The sequence below is a fragment of the Anabrus simplex genome, chromosome 9 (genome assembly GCF_040414725.1).
Source record: "Anabrus simplex isolate iqAnaSimp1 chromosome 9, ASM4041472v1, whole genome shotgun sequence".
NCBI lineage: Eukaryota > Metazoa > Arthropoda > Insecta > Orthoptera > Tettigoniidae > Anabrus > Anabrus simplex.
The window spans coordinates 131177806-131193998 of record NC_090273.1 but is presented as its reverse complement, the minus strand read 5'-3'; the positions used below and the strand labels follow the sequence as shown (position 1 = coordinate 131193998).

At 38.3% G+C, this 16193-nt stretch overlaps 1 protein-coding gene across 1 annotated transcript in view; it reads right to left on the bottom strand.

Annotated features, from left to right (window-relative positions):
* Positions 1 to 247: 247 nt before the first annotated feature.
* LOC137502166 (protein obstructor-E-like) overlaps positions 248 to 16193 on the bottom strand; it is a 57267-nt gene continuing 41321 nt past the window's right edge. The window contains exons 5-6 of the mRNA XM_068229172.1: positions 13289 to 13450; positions 248 to 289 (exon numbers count right to left, since the gene is read on the bottom strand). Of these exons, the coding sequence (XP_068085273.1) occupies positions 248 to 289; positions 13289 to 13450 (204 nt within the window). The remainder of the gene's footprint in view (positions 290 to 13288; positions 13451 to 16193) is intronic.

Genomic DNA, 16193 nt, shown 5'->3' with positions numbered 1-16193 from the left:
TCACAGAGAACTTTGTTCTGCATCTTCAGAAGAAAATATTGTCTGTTCTCGAGGAAGGCTTCTCAAAAAATGAGGTTTGAATTTAGATGTTATAATAGAAGTTGAAGTGGTACGTTCTGATTAGTGTTGTATAGAGGATGGTTGCCTAGTTGTACTTCCTCTCAAAACAATAATCACCACCACCACCACCACCACCACCACCACCACCACCACCTCATTCATCACCAGATGGCTTATCGGTACAGCGCTAGCGTTTGAAGCGGAAGTTGATGGAACCATCAGAATTAGTCTGAGAGGGAGTCACATAACATAACATGTGTACACACATATAAAAGTACGACAATGACACAAGCCTGGAATGAAACATCTGGTGATGAGGAACATACGAATTTGGAAAACACCAAAACGAAACAACAATAATGAAGGGAACTACCTACATAAATCCTTAATGGTTGGCAACCACATATTATATATTACTTAACTGATAGCCAGTGTCTCTGTTGAAATTGTTAGGATTTCTACGTATTACCGCAGCTTCCCGTATAATCCTGGACCAATATAATGGTCCGTTATTGGACATTATAAATTTTCCAGCTAACTCATTCTTGGTTGCCTGCGTTTCGCCCTCGTGTGCTAAGTTAGGCTCATCAGTTGGGACTTAGCACACCACCCAAGACGCAAGGCTAGTGCATACCGTGGAGGCTGCTTCAATGTTTTCATTCCCCACCCTGAAGGGGTGGGGCGGGCCACCTAGAGGGTGTCGCCCTCTCTCTGGCCAGGAGAGATGACGGGGTTGAGAAGGAGTCAAAAAAGAGGGAGATGGGGAACCGTGGAGGCCACTGCATAGGCTAATTGAAGCCACCAGCAGTGCCAATGCACTATGAGAGCTATGTCTCATTTCCAAAAAATTGATGCCTGCCTGGCCATCAGATAATACAGATGTTGATTCCCATAGGGAATTTAAAATATTTGTCCCGAATGAGTAAATTTATAATACCAATATAATGGTCTGTTATTGGACATTATAAATTTTCCTGGACCTGTAGTGTCTGCAGTGTAAGAGCTCAAGCATCTTAGAACATGACATTATGACCCGAAGATAGAGTATGCTCAGCTATTGCTGATTTGTCTGGCTGGCTGAGACAAATATTTCATTCGTGTTCCTTGATACGAGTACCAATGGACCAGCATGTTTGGCCAATCTATACCTTTTGTATTTTGTATTTTGTATACCGAAGGATGTAAAAGTGGGGATAATTTGTCCTTGGTTTTACCCAGACTGTGAGCAATTTGAGTGATGGTGCCAAACACAGTTTTTATATTGTGTTTGCATAGGACCTTGGCTATTCAATCTGTGGTGTTGTGAATGTAAGGCAGGTAGGCAGTTCGCTTCACTTCTTCCTTCTGTGAGCTTTGCTTGGTCATTTCTCTGGGATGCAGGGCTCTATGAATCTGCACATCGCTGTAACCATTACCCTTGAACATGACTATGAGTATGTCCATCTCCGCCTGGATATATGATGGCTCACAAATTCATGTCGCCCTCTTGGTGAGTCACAATTAAGTATTTATTTATTTTCCACCTAGTCGATACAATGATTGCTTAAGGCAATTTTTAATGGTCAAAAGTGGTACATGTTTCGTATATTATCAACATCTTCAGCCACAAACATGTACCACTTTTGACCATTAAAAATTGCCTTAAGCAATCATTGTATCGACTAGGTGGAAAATAAATAAATACTTAATTGTGAATTTATTGAAGTGCGATACGGACCATGAAGCTGATTTTATGTAACTCTTGGTGAGTGTCGTGAGAAGAATGCCTTGTTTTTGTGCTGGATGGTGGTGAGAAAAACCACAAGCCCAAAAGCCGATATCATGTCTGTATTCTCATACTTTATCATATTTTATTTACTTAAAATTCATAGCTCATATCCCTAGGATGTTTTTAACATTGAGTTGTTTGCCTGAAGGGCTAGAACTGTGGATGTTTTATCACTGTCTTTGTGCCATCAAGCAAATTCAAGATCAAAATCTTATAAATGAATGGCTGATGATTTTTCATGTAATGTTTGGAGACAATGATAGAATGTCAAAAGCCTCAGTTAGTAGAATTGTTACCAGAGTTTCTTTCAGTGATACCATTGGTGAAAATATTACTTAGCATTTCCTTTAGTACAAGAATGTCAACAGACTATCTATGACTTCTATGAAATATGCTGTTTTGCTAGTGTTTAAGAATTCAGTCACCTGGAGGCAATAGAGCTGAAATATACCACAACCGGAAGGGATAATTTTTCTATTAATGTTCAAGTTATTAATTATCCTAACTTGCAAATCAGGAAATAGTTCTGGCCAGGTTCTGTAAATGACAGTATAATATTTTTTTTTTATAACTCCCATACCCCAGCATGGTTTGAAGTGGGAACAAGTTACAAAGGGATCCTGAAGAGCATCTAAAAGATAGTTTCCCATTCTTAGCTGTGGACTGCAATTCAAAGGTTGAGACAACATGTTCATGCTGATTTCACACCTCGTGTTTTACAGCTGTATTCAAACAAAATAGCATTGGAGTGTCCTCAGAAACCACTCAGTTCTGCCACTGCCTTCAAGATTTGTTCTGTTCATAACTCTTGCAAGATTTAACAACGTGTTAGCTAATGTTTCTCAGGGAAAATTAGAAGAAACACAAGAATCTTAACACATTGTTAAATTTTTAACATGGTGTTAACTAACAACTTGTCATGATGGTGAAAACATACTTATGGTAGATTCTGGCATTATTTTTTGGAAATATTTCTATTGCATCAATAAAGCATGTCATCTACTTTACCTGTTAACAATACCAATTCTAAGCCGAGGGGCCCTTTTTGATCTAAGAAAAGGTTTGGCTTACAATCAGGTAAATACGGTACTAGGGATGTGTATTTCTTCAGGAAGATAGAATAGCAAGTGAAATCAAAGCAAAATGCAATAAGGTTAATGCTGAAAATTACAGGCCAGTCAGTTTGACATGCATTGCATGTAAGCTTTTGGAAAGCATTCTTTCTGATTATATTAGACATGTTTGCGAAATTAATAACTGGTTTGACAGAAGGCAGTTTGGGTTTAGGAAAGGTTATTCCACTGAAGCTCAGTTTGTAGGATTTCAGCAAGATATAGCAGATATCCTCGATTCAGGAGGCCAAATGGACTGCACTGCGATTGATCTATCCAAGGCATTTGATAGGGTAGATCATGGAAGACTACTGGCAAAAATGAGTGCTATTGGACTAGAAAAAAGAATGACTGAATGGGTGGCTACATTTCTAGAAAATAACACTCAGAGAATTAGAGTAGGCGAAGCTTTATCTGACCCTGTAATAATTAAGAGAGGAATTCCTCAAGGCAGTATTATTGGAACTTTATGTTTTCTTATATAGCCTATATCAATGATATGTGTAAAGAAGTGGAATCAGAGATAAGGCTGTTTGAAGATGATGTTATTCTGTACAGAGTAATAAATAAGTTACAAGATTGTGAGCGGCTGCAGGGTGACCTCGATAGTGTTGTGAGATGGACAGTGGGCAATGGTATGATGATAAACGGGGTTAAAAGTCAGGTTTGAGTTTCACAAATAGGAAAAGTCCTCTCAGTGTTAATTACTGCGTTGATGGGGTGAAAGTTCCCTTTGGGGACCATTGTAAGTACCTAGGTGTTAATATAAGAAAAGACCTTCATTGGGTTAATCACATAAATATGATTGTTAATAAAGGGTACAGATTTCTGCACGTGGTTATGAGGGTATTTAGGGGTTGTAGTAAGAAAGTAAAGGAGAGGGCATATAAGTCTCTGGTAAGACCCTAACTAGAGTATGGTTTCATTGTATGGGACCCTCACTAGGATTACTTGATTCAAGAACTGGAAAAAATCCAAAGAAAAGCAGCTCGATTTGTTCTGGGTGATTTCCGACAAAAGAGTAGCGTTACAAAAATATTGCATAGTTTGGGCTGGGAAGACTTGGGAGAAAGGAGACGAGCTGCTCGATTAAGTTTTGTATGTTCTGAGCTGTCAGTGGAGAGATGGCGTGGGAGGACATCAGTAGATGAATAAGTTTGAGTGGTGTCTTTAAAAGTAGGAAAGATCACAATATGAAGATAAAGTTGGAATTCAATAGGACAAATTGGAGCAAATATTCGTTTATAGGAAGGGGAGTTAGGGATTGGAATAACTTACCAAGGGAGATGTTCAATAATTTTCCAATTTCTTTGCGATCATTTAGGAAAAGACTAGGAAAACAACAGATAGGGAATCTGCCACCTGGGTGACTGCCCTAAATGCAGATCAGTAGTGATTGATTATTGATTTATTGATCTATTACTGTTACATAACTATTTTATAAATATTATTACGACCTACCATTACTCTATTAAACAATTATATTATTTGTCCTAACAGTGCTGTAAAATGGAAGGGGAGGTGTTCAATAAATTTCCAATTTCTTTGCTGTCATTTAAGAAATGGCTAAGAAAGCAACAGATAGGGAATCTGCCACGTGGGTGACTGCCCTAAATGCAGATAAGTAGTGATTGGTTGATTGTATGCAGCAAATTTGCAATGGCAATCAATGGTATTGTATAAAAATGAAATGTGTTTTCAGACAAAATTATTACATCAGCCTGTTTTCAGATCAACTTTGCTGTCCAGGAGTGAAAACTGGATGCTCTCTGGATACATCATTAGTAAGTTGGAAGAAGCAGACATGAAGGAATTGAGAATGATTGCTGGTACAAACAGCTGAGAACAATAGTGTGAGGGTATTTGGAATGAAGAGATAAAGGCCAAGTTACGAATGATCTTGATGAATGAACTTGTGCATATAAATCAGCTTTACTTAGGAGAATAATGGATTCAACCATAAGAGAAGCAGAAAGAGACCAAGATGACAGAGGAGGGGTGTCCAGTTGTACAGCGTCTTAAAATAATAATCACCACCAAACCAAGACAGCAATGTTTAAGACTAAGTTTTGAATGATTCGAAAATAAGAGGCCACGAAACTAGTGTACAGTAAGTGAAAAGCTGAGTCCTTCTTTCCTCTTTCTATTGCTTTCCCTTGTCACATTAAGCTGTGATTGTGTTTGTTGTATTACATGATCCTTTACATTTTCCTGTCTGGCTATCACCTGCTTTAGTCCCATTTCCTGATATGGGGTTGGGGATAAATAGGAAAAGTCCTTTAAGTTTTAATGACTGTTTTGATGGGGTGAAAGTTCCTTATGGGGATCATTGTAAGTATGTAGGTGTTAATATAAGGAAAGATCTTCATTGAGGTACTGTATTCACAAAAATGAGATTGTAAATAAAGGGTACAGATCTCTGCACATGGTTATGAGGGTGTTCAGAGGTTGTAGTAAGGATGTAAAAGAGAGGACATATAAGTCTCTGGTAAGACCCCAACTGGAGTATGGTTCCAATGTATGGGACCCTCACCAGGATTACTTGATTCAAGAACTGGAAAAAAATCCAAAAAGCAGCTCAAATTGTTCTGGGTGATTTCCGAAAAAGAATAGCTTTACAAAAATGTTGCAAAGTTTGGGCTCGGAAGACTTGGGAGAAAGAAGACGAGCTGTTTGACTAAAATGTATGTAACTTAAAATCCAACTAATTAGTCCACATATTCAATACTATCCACTTATAATTGGTTACAAATACATACAATTACAGACACCTTCAGGACATGTTTCACCCTTTCTATAGGGCATCTTCAGCCTTAATCAATCTTAAAATACTAACCTTAAATATTAAAACAAGAAGCTAGCTAATTAGCCTTGTGACCTTATATGCTTAAAATTCTGGTACACTAAGTGTGACATATAGACTACACTAAAGAAAAATTGTTATAAAATGTCCTTGAAACACTATCACTCTAAAACCATGTGTTTCAGACAAATGAATACTGCTATAACGGAAGGCTAACAAATGTTCTCTACAAGGAGCCCTACACACAATGTGACCACATGGTATTCTGCATTTTAGCCTCATGATTTTATGCAGAGGTTTCAGTTTGCACCTCATTTTACAACTACCCTAGGAGAAGTTTAAATTGCTTTCACATCTAATGAAAACAGTAGCTGCATGACCATGTCTTGCACAATACATAGTTCCTGTTTTTTTAAAATTACTTTTCCTTTGTTAGAACATATGTTTTTACTATTGCATTTGGAGAAATAGGAGACAGTTCAAAGTGATGTTCAATAAGAATTTCACAATTTCGTATAAGAAGAGGATCTGGTTTTAGTCTTGGACACATGGTTTTAGAATGACTAAGTGATAGTGTTTCAATGACATACTGTATTATCACAATTTTTATTTAGTGTAGTCCATAGGTCACACACTTAGTGTACCAGAATTTTAAGCATATAAGGTCATAAGGCTAATTAGCTTGCTTCTTGATCTAAAATTTAAGGTTATTATTTTCAGATTGATTAAGACTGAAGATGCCATATAGAAAGGGCGAAACATGTCCCGAAGGTGTCTGTAATTGTATGCATTTGTAACCACTTATAAGTTAATAGTATTGAATAGGTGGACTTATAAAATACCTCAATTGGATTTTAAGTACTGAATAATTATGAAGTTTGTAACATGTAATAAGTGTATGTTCTGAGCTGTTAGTGGAGAGATAGTGTGGAATGACATTAGTAGACGAATAGGTTTGAGTGGTGTCTTTAAAAGTAGGGAAGATCATAATATGAAGATAAAGTTGGAATTCAAGAGGACAAATTGGGGCAAATACACAGTTCAAAAAAATTAAGGGAACATGTTTTGTAACGTCTGGTATGTGAACGTTAATTTGGTAGATGGGTTCCAATGGTTGTACAACATACCTTGAGATCTTAGCTACTCAGGGTATGTCAAATCAAAGTTATACTCCATCTGTATAACCCATGCATTAAACTGTCAGGTCACCCCTCAAAACAAAGTGAATAGCGGTGCATCCGTGTGTCGTTATGAGTTACACAGACTACTGCGGTCATTTGAGCATGTTGTACGTAAACCAGCACATCCCATGAGACATCTTAACGAGCTTCAAGTCGCAAGGGCCGACACTTTGATCCAGGAAGGATGGACTTTTCATTGTGTTGCTATGGATCTCAATGTCTCTCTGTCAGTTGTTCACTGCTTGTGGAATCACTACAGTGAGACAGGCCAGTTCACAAGGAGGGTTGGACATGGTCATGGACTCATGACAACCCCACAGGATGACCGATATCTGACCATCTGTGCATTGTGGCGTCATTCAGCAACTGCCAGAGAACTACAACAAGACCTCAGCAGGGTCGCTGGAGCCACGGTGTCTGACCAGATAGTAAGGAACAGGTTAAGAGAAGTGTCCTTATGACCCAGATGTCCTGTTTGAGTACCCCATTTAATGCAGCAAATTCGCGCAGCTCGCCTTCTGTTTGCCCATACCCACGTCAACTGGCAACTTGACCAATGGAGACCTGTGTTGTTCACAGACAAGTCCAGATTTACCCCGACACAGCGTGATGGACGTCAACACGTATGGAGATGACATAGTGAACAATACATGCCAAATGTTGTCCAGGAAGGCAACCGATTCAGACAAGGTTCTGTGATAGTGTGGGGTGGCATCAGTATTGATGGCCGTATGGATCTTGTTGTCGTCCGTGGTAATCTTACTGCTGCGGGGTACATCAAGCAGATACTGCTACAGCATGTGTTGGTTGCTGCATACGGTGTTGGCCCTGAATTCATACTCATGCACGACAATGCCAGGGCTCATGTAGCATGCATCACCAGAGCTGTCTTGCGAGAACTGGACATTCAAGAGATGGAATGGCCAGCAGTGAATCCCAACCTTAATCCCATCAAGCATGTGTAGGGTAGGCTTGACAGAAGTGTTCGTGGGCGTCCTGTTCCACCACCCTCCAAGACCTAAAACAGGCTATTATTGAAGAATGGGACCTGATACCGCAACGTGACCTCCGTCGACTTACAAGGAGCATGCCACGTAGGTGCCAAGCTGTGATAAATGCTTGTGGAGGGCATACACCATACTAAAGCTCTCCAACTGTGATAAAAATCCACCCTGGAGGACTGTTATCACTTTGTTTTCACCCCTATTTGGACATTTCCGTTTGTGTTCTGAAAATGAATGTGAATCCATTGACGTTCTTTTGTATACTTCAACGGTAAAGAATAAAGGTTTAGTTGGTAATATACCTGGGTGTGAGGTATTGTTTTGTGGAGCATGGCATATGCTCAAAAACATGTTCCCCTAATTTTTCTGAACTGTATATTCATTTATAGGAAGGGGAATTGGGGATTGGAATAACTTACACCAAAAGAGATGTTCAATAAATTCCCAATTTCTTTGAAATCATTTAAGAAAAGGCTAGGAAAACAAAAGATAGGGAGTCTGCGACCTGGGTGACTACCCTAAATAAAGATCACTAGTGTCTGATTGAAGATGAGATGAAAAAATTATATGGCATGTTTTCCAGCCGGACGCTCTTCCTGAAGCCATATTTTTTCTTCTTTTTTTCTTTTTTACGTCGCACTGACACAGATAGGTCTTACAGCGACGATGGTATAGGAAAGGCCTAGGAGTGGGAAGGAAGCGGCCATGGCCTTATTCAAGGTACAGCTCCCAGCATTTGCCTGGTGTGAAAATGGGAAACCACAGGAAACCATTCTCAAGACAGCTGACAGTGGAGTTGGAGCCCACTCATCTCCCAAATGTAGAGCTTGGCTCCATAGCTGTAGGGCATTAACATGCACAGCCACTCCACTCAGTTTTCATTTTCTTATCTCCGTATAAATGAATTCATTAGACACTTGTTTGTTCCTTTCCATTACAGTAAAAGTCTGCTATAGCAAGAACTCCATTATAACAACAGCTTTTTTCAGTCCCTTGAAAATCCCTATATTAAACTGTGTACTCTCCTTCAGTTACAGTGAGAACCCTATCACTGATGCGTGCATAATGTTTTCCATTATCAATATTTATACACTCCAGCAATTATATTGAATGTGATCAATCATCTTCGGTATAAATTTTTTGCTATGTGCACTAGCAAGCTCTCTCACTGACATTTGAACTTGAAGGCGATATCAGAGTCAATTAGTAATACTTGTCGACTGGTGTTCTATAAGCACAATTCCAAATGAAAGAGAACATGTTTTCATAATAAATGCATAAGTAACGTGACCAATAGCAATAGTTAACTCATTAGAAATAAAGGCTGGGGTAAACGATTGCTTAATTTTAAAACTATGTACTGAAATTAAGCAAGAACATGATACACCTCAAGATATGGCGCAGAGTGGTGACTGATTTTGGAGGTTAGTTTTTTCAGTAAAACCTCGTTAGGCGTTTCCTGCAGGAGACAAGGAAAGATAAGCGAGAAAACATACTATTCAATACATGAATAAAAACTATCCAACACGGATATTTAAAAACTTTATTTTTTATTTTTTTATTTTTTCAAAATGCGTGTACGGTATATTATGTTGTGTATGTACAGGTTCAATGAAAGATATAGGCTCTCTCCCACTTCTAAAGATGTGATGAGAGTATTAAAAGGCATGAAAAAATGACAGAACAAATATGAAAACATTTTCCACTGGGGTTTATTAAATAAAAACAGTGTATTACCTGTTACACCATTTTATCATCAAGTCAGAGAGCTTTTATGGGCTGACAAAGTACTCAAGAGAATGAAATTAACACTATATAAACAGTATTTCATACCAATTGCAACATATGGACTAGAAATGCTGGTAACTAATAAGAGACAAGATAGTCAGATCCAAGCAGTAGAAATGAAATTTTTAAGAACATCAGTAAAAAAGACAAGAAGAGATAGAATTCAAAATATTAAAATCAGAGAAGAGCTAAATATAGAACTGTTAGTACAGAAGATACAGAAAGCAAGACTGAGATGGTTTGGATATGTAAAAAGAATGGGAAAGAAACGGGTAGCAAGAAGGGAATTGGAAAGACAAGTTAAGGGAAAGAGACCAGTTGGAAGACTGAGAAGAAGGTGGATGGATCAGATTTGGAAGGATATTATAGAAGCTGGATTGGATGTGGCGGAAGTAATGGAGCAGGAAAAGTGGAAGGACAGAAAGGAGTGGAGGAGACTTGTTAACCACACCCCGGCGACTGGAGTGGGCATTGATGATGATGATGATGATGATGATTGTATTACCCGACAACAAATATAAAAACATTTGCAGTGGAGCTCTGTAAACGCATCACCGGATTATTGTATGTCACACTCTTCGACCATGAATTATTTGGAGGTTAAACTGAGCCATGTGCAAGAGAAATGACTTTGACCATCATCTTGAATGCAACAGCACTTCGTTTGACTCGAGTCAAAACTCGACGGTGCGAGTTTCAACATACCCTCTGCCATTTAAATATGCAGATGCCTGTCCACTTCCTAGATTTGTCTTCATTAATAAATGATTTCATGACTTTTTCAGTATCTATAATGGGCTACCACAAGACAAATATGCACCATGCTAGTCAACTTCACACGATTATGTTCCTAATCCTTACGTAGTCTATCACGCGACAAATATTTGCTACCCTTCACTCCACCACTCAATACAGAATACATTTCTAACTTCTGAATGGAATGTGAAATACAAGCAAAAACAGGTTTTTTGGGTTATTCAGCAATATCAGTGAAAACCAGAGCACAAAACTGAACTCTCCTGAGACTAATGGCTTGCTTCCTGAAGCTCCAAAGTTCGGGAATTCAAGGCCATTTCCCGTTTTCGCGTAACTTTCCCCAACCTGCTTCCTGTGGCGGGGCTCTAACCTGTGTTGGAAATCACGTTCCTTTCACAAGGGAAGATAAAGAACAATTTCAGGGTTGGGGAAAATGTGACTATAATGAGCGGTAATAATGAAATTTTGCGACGCGATAAATGAGGTATTTTTAAATAGATTTAATACGACGTGAATTGGGACTTCAAATATACGATGTGCTAAGCAAGAAATCATCTTAATGAGGAATGCGCACTACAAGGTTACACTGTATTTTCTCGCGCCTGGTTAAATTTCAGAAAGGGTATTCCCGAGTAATTTATAGCTTATAGCTGGTGCTTCAAATATGTTTTCATGGTACATATGAGGTTAAGTTAGGTTAGCTGACTCTGTTGGAATAAGAAAACTGAAAAGTTTGTCACAGAAGCCACTGGAGTAATACTACTCCAATTCTGCAGAATGAAACCGAACATCCGGATTCACGTTGTCTCGAAATTAGAAAAATAACTTGCGAGTAAGCCGTAGTGTGGAAATCTGCGAAAACACAAGTTTTGAACAAATGGATTGCCATTACATATTGATTGTAATGTGTGTGAGGTTTTTCCCAACTTTTACGAAAAAATCGGATATGTTGCAAGTTATAAATCTCATTATAAAGCTGTATTGGAATTCAGAATAAGAAATTGTTACAATAATAAAAACCACCTTTCCAATACCTAGTAATCCTTTATATTTAGGATAAAACCATTAACATATATTAAAAATAGGACATGTTTCGCTCATGCTTTGTGAGCATCATCATCCAAAATAACCTAATTCAAGGTAGGACAGGGCCCTGATCCCAGTACATATAATGTAAAAACGTCTATTAATACAATGATAAAACTAATTACAACAATAGCCGGGCTGAGTGGCTCAGACGGTTAAGGCGCTGGCCTTCTGACCCCAACTTGGCAGGTTCGATCCTGGCTCAGTCCGGTGGTATTTGAAGGTGCTCAAATATGTCAGCCTCGTGTCTGTAGATTTACTGGCATGTAAAAGAACTCCTGTGGGACTAAATTCCGGCACCTCGGCGTCTCCGAAAACCGTAAAAGAGTAGTTAGTGGGACGTAAAACAAATAACATTATTATTATTAATTACAACAATATAAAAATGATCAATAAGAATATAATATGTCTATTAAAACATTTGGTCACATTAAAATAGCTTAAAGTGTAGGTGAATGATATGAATTGTTGATACGTTTCTGTGAATGATTATTTGTACGGAACGATGAGCATAATCCTCGTACGATGGCATTAAACTGTTTATAGTTGGGAACACTTTTTGCACAATAAAATTAACTATTGTGAACTGCTATCTTGTTATAAATGTCTAAGATCAACATGTATTGGTTGAAAAACGAATTGTATAGATGGATTAAACATCGCCAGGTTAGCATGAAACAGTTTTGAGAGATTCCCTCGTGTTATATTTCATCGGTCTTATTCATTATATACTGTCAATGATCTTTGTAAAGGGGACTAAAAGATCTCATAGGTGAGAAACGTGGAACAGGTGAGCCCCTTGTGTCACATTTATAACAAGATAGCAGTTCACAATAGTTCATTTTATTGTGCAAAAAGTGTTCCCAACTATAAACAGTTTAATGCCATCGTATGAGGATTATGATCATTCCGTACGAATAATCATTCACAGCAACGTATCAACAATTCATATCATTCACCTACACTTTAAGATATTTTAATGTCACTAAATGTTTTAATAGACATATTATATTCTTATTGATCATTTTTATATTGTTGTAATTAGTTTTATCATTGTATTAATAGACATTTTTGCAGGGCCCTGACCTACCTTAAATTAGGTTATTTTGGCTGATTATGCTCACAAAGCATGAGCGAAACATGTCCTACTTTTAATATATGTTAATGGTTTTATCCTAAATATAAAGGATTACTAAGTATTGGAAAGGTGGTTTTTATTATTGTAACAATTTCTTATATTTAAAATCGGATATAATGACAATATGCTAAAGCGAGTAAATGATTCGCTGTTATGATTTCTCAATATAACGGACTTCTACTGTACTTATATTGACCCGTTAAGATATTTTTCTCTGTCTTGTTTTTGTCCAGTGTTCTTAGTTCCTCTTCATTTTTATCTGATGTCTCTTTTCTTTCCCTGTCCTTATCCCACTCTCTTCCTTTATTAAGAATGAAGCTCTTCCCACACTACCCTGCCATTGTGTATATCCTATCGTGTGTACCTTTTCATGGTCCTCAAACAATTAAATAATTATATTACATTCACAACAAAATCTACTTGCTACTGTAAACTGACATAAAATGTCAACTGAAATGGAAAATATAGTTTAAGATTGTTTAAAAAGATTGCTTTTAGACATTTCATTTGAACATTTGACCAAAACAGTAATTTGTTTCAGGATAATAACCTCGAAATCTCATAGAAACTCATTCTTCACATTATAGCATACCTGTATATGACATCCTGACTGTCCTGGATAATCGCAGTATAAGTGAATGGGGTTGAAATGAAGTCCACGAGGACAGAGATGATAAGTAGGTTTTCCTTCTTTACAGCTTGCATACATCTCACATCGACCAGGAAGAGGCATCAGTGTGTCATAAGATGGACACTGAAACATAGAGAAATATATAAAAGACATCACTTTCTTTAAACCCAAAGAACGAGTTAATATTTAATGGCATATGACCTCCAAAGAGGCCAGGTGCAGGTCCTTCGAGTTGATGGCCACGGGCGTGCTATCTAGGACGAAACATAATGTTGAAGATGGCACATGCATACACGCACACTCATGCGCACATGCACGCGCACACACACACATACAGTCCCAGAGTCAGAGGAATTAACCAATGGAAGTTACAAACCCCTACCCAGCCAGGAATCAAATTGGGGCCGCCTGTATGTTAACACTTACTGGTAGCCACAGAGCCAGATGATTCATGTCCTTGTCCTGAGGTTGTGCAACTCTTTCCAGGCACACTTCCAATAGAGGTGAGCTGCATGTTTCTATTTAACCACATTACCAGCCCTCCAGCCAATCTTAAATACCTGGCAGCGCCAGGAATCAAACCCAGGCCCCCAGAGGACAGGTGGTTATAGCACTAACTGTTAAACTACAGAGGTGGATGAAGAATGAGTTAGACTTGTATAATTTACAGTGAAACACAGTGCACAGCTAAGTACAATAATGTTTCATTTATACATCTGCACAATCCAAACAGATTTTCTGAATTTAAAGCTAACTAGGTATCAAATGTCTTTGTGAGGTCGGCCATGTAGGAGTTAAGGTAATTGGAGAAAAGCAATCTGATTCATAGCTGTAAACTCCCCATTACTGACAGTGCCTTCATAATGCAGATCGAGTAACTCAGATAACGAATACTATGATAGACCATTGTGTCAAGTACAAATAGTTAACAGAATAAGTATGATACAGAGGAATGGCAGATCATGCTCACAGTTAGAGGATGGTTGCCTAGTTGTACTTCCTCTTAAAACAATAATCACCACCACCACCACCACCACCACCATGCTCACAGCCCGTTTTGGGACAAACAATACATTCAAATACAGTAGAACCTCAATTCTCCGTTTTTGGAGGGACCACGGAAGAAAAATATACAACACGGGAAAACAGAAAATCCGGGAATGAATGAACCATCAACAATTTGGCTAAACATCACAAAAATGAAATATGTATACTTATAATCTTGCAGACACCCCTAAACCAAATCAAACTACAGCCCCTATGGACCCTCCACCTACCAAGCAACCACTGCTCGGTCCGAAGCCCTGCAGATTATGAGGTGACGCATGGTCAGTGTGGTGAATCCTCGTGGCTGATATTCCTGGTTCTCTAGACCAGGGTCGCCATCTCACCATTAAATAGCTCCTCAATTAAAGGTAATCGTAGAATGAGTGAACCTGGAACCAGCGCCCTCATATCCAGGTAAAAATGCCTGACCTGGCAGGGAATCGAACCCGGGCTTCCGGGTGAGAGGCAAGCGAGTTAGACCGGGCGGGTTTTAACATTAATTACCGGTACGAGACTTTAAAATCTTGAAACTTTACATTCAGTTTTACGGGGAAACTTCGTCAGTTTCCTCTGTAAACATCTTTCAGTTCAGCAACTTTGATCAGCCAAACTCTTTGAAAAATCGATCGAATACCCGTAACACCAAGCCAAACAACAATCGACCACAAGTAGTTTTTAATTCTCTAATCTAATAAAATAAAGCACATTAGATACAAAAGCGCCCAACATGATGGCGAAATCCTATTTTTAAATCTTCCATTGTAATTTGGTCACCGGTATAATGTTCATAGTCAGTTTATAGAAATCTTGTACTGCATAAATTAGCCTTACATCGACTTTTAAAAGTTATGTTAAAATCGAGAACTTGGTTTCGAATGTAAGTATCGATTCTCAAGTTCTTGAATGCAATATATTCAATTCTGCCTGTCACTAATCACAACCGAATTGGAAAGAGAAAAAATATCATTAACACTTCCGAAATTACGGTTATTCACGACCTTGAGCTCAGCTGGAAAAAGCGCTCGCTGTACAAGTTGGTACGAGTGTGAAATGCTACAAAGTTTTTAATGTAACATACGCAAATAAAAGTACTGTAGTTTTTATAATATTTTAACACAAAAACGTGAAATGCCCAGTCTTATATTAGGACTAAAACAGTAATAGGCAATCCCAAAACCTCCTATGGTTTTATGTACGATATGTAAGGTGCAACATCTGTTCTGGTCTAGATAACATAATCGTATATGATAATATTAAACTAAATTTGTGTTACTTAAGAAGGAGCAATAACGATTCCTGCCTGAAAACCCAGTGACTAGACAGTGCCCTGAGGGAAATACCAAAAACCTGTTCAGTGATACACTTGAAAAATTTTAAAAAATAAACATCTAACCCTGGACATAACGTAGATGTTTTGCAAGTACGAACGTTTGACGAAACTCGTTCCGTCTTCAAGAAGTTCTGTCGAAATGCACTCTTGTCTCCTTCCAATTGTTGTGGACACTCTCTACTTTATGATTTCCAAGGATTCTCTAAACAATACCACTCGAATGCGATGCTAAGATGGTCCCTTATGCAAGTTCACCGCCAATCGCTTTTCCAGTACAGTACTTCCTCAAATTACTGCAATTACGGGACGTTAACACTACTGTCCTTTTGTGAGATACATTTTCTTGAAAAACGTATGATCGAGGATTTAGCGTTGATGGGACTGAAATTTCTGGACGGTTGATCCGGGAAATAGTTTCTTCGAGGAACGGATAATGCAGGATTTTTACAACGTGATTTAATTAGGATGCTCACGGGACTATGTAATTTG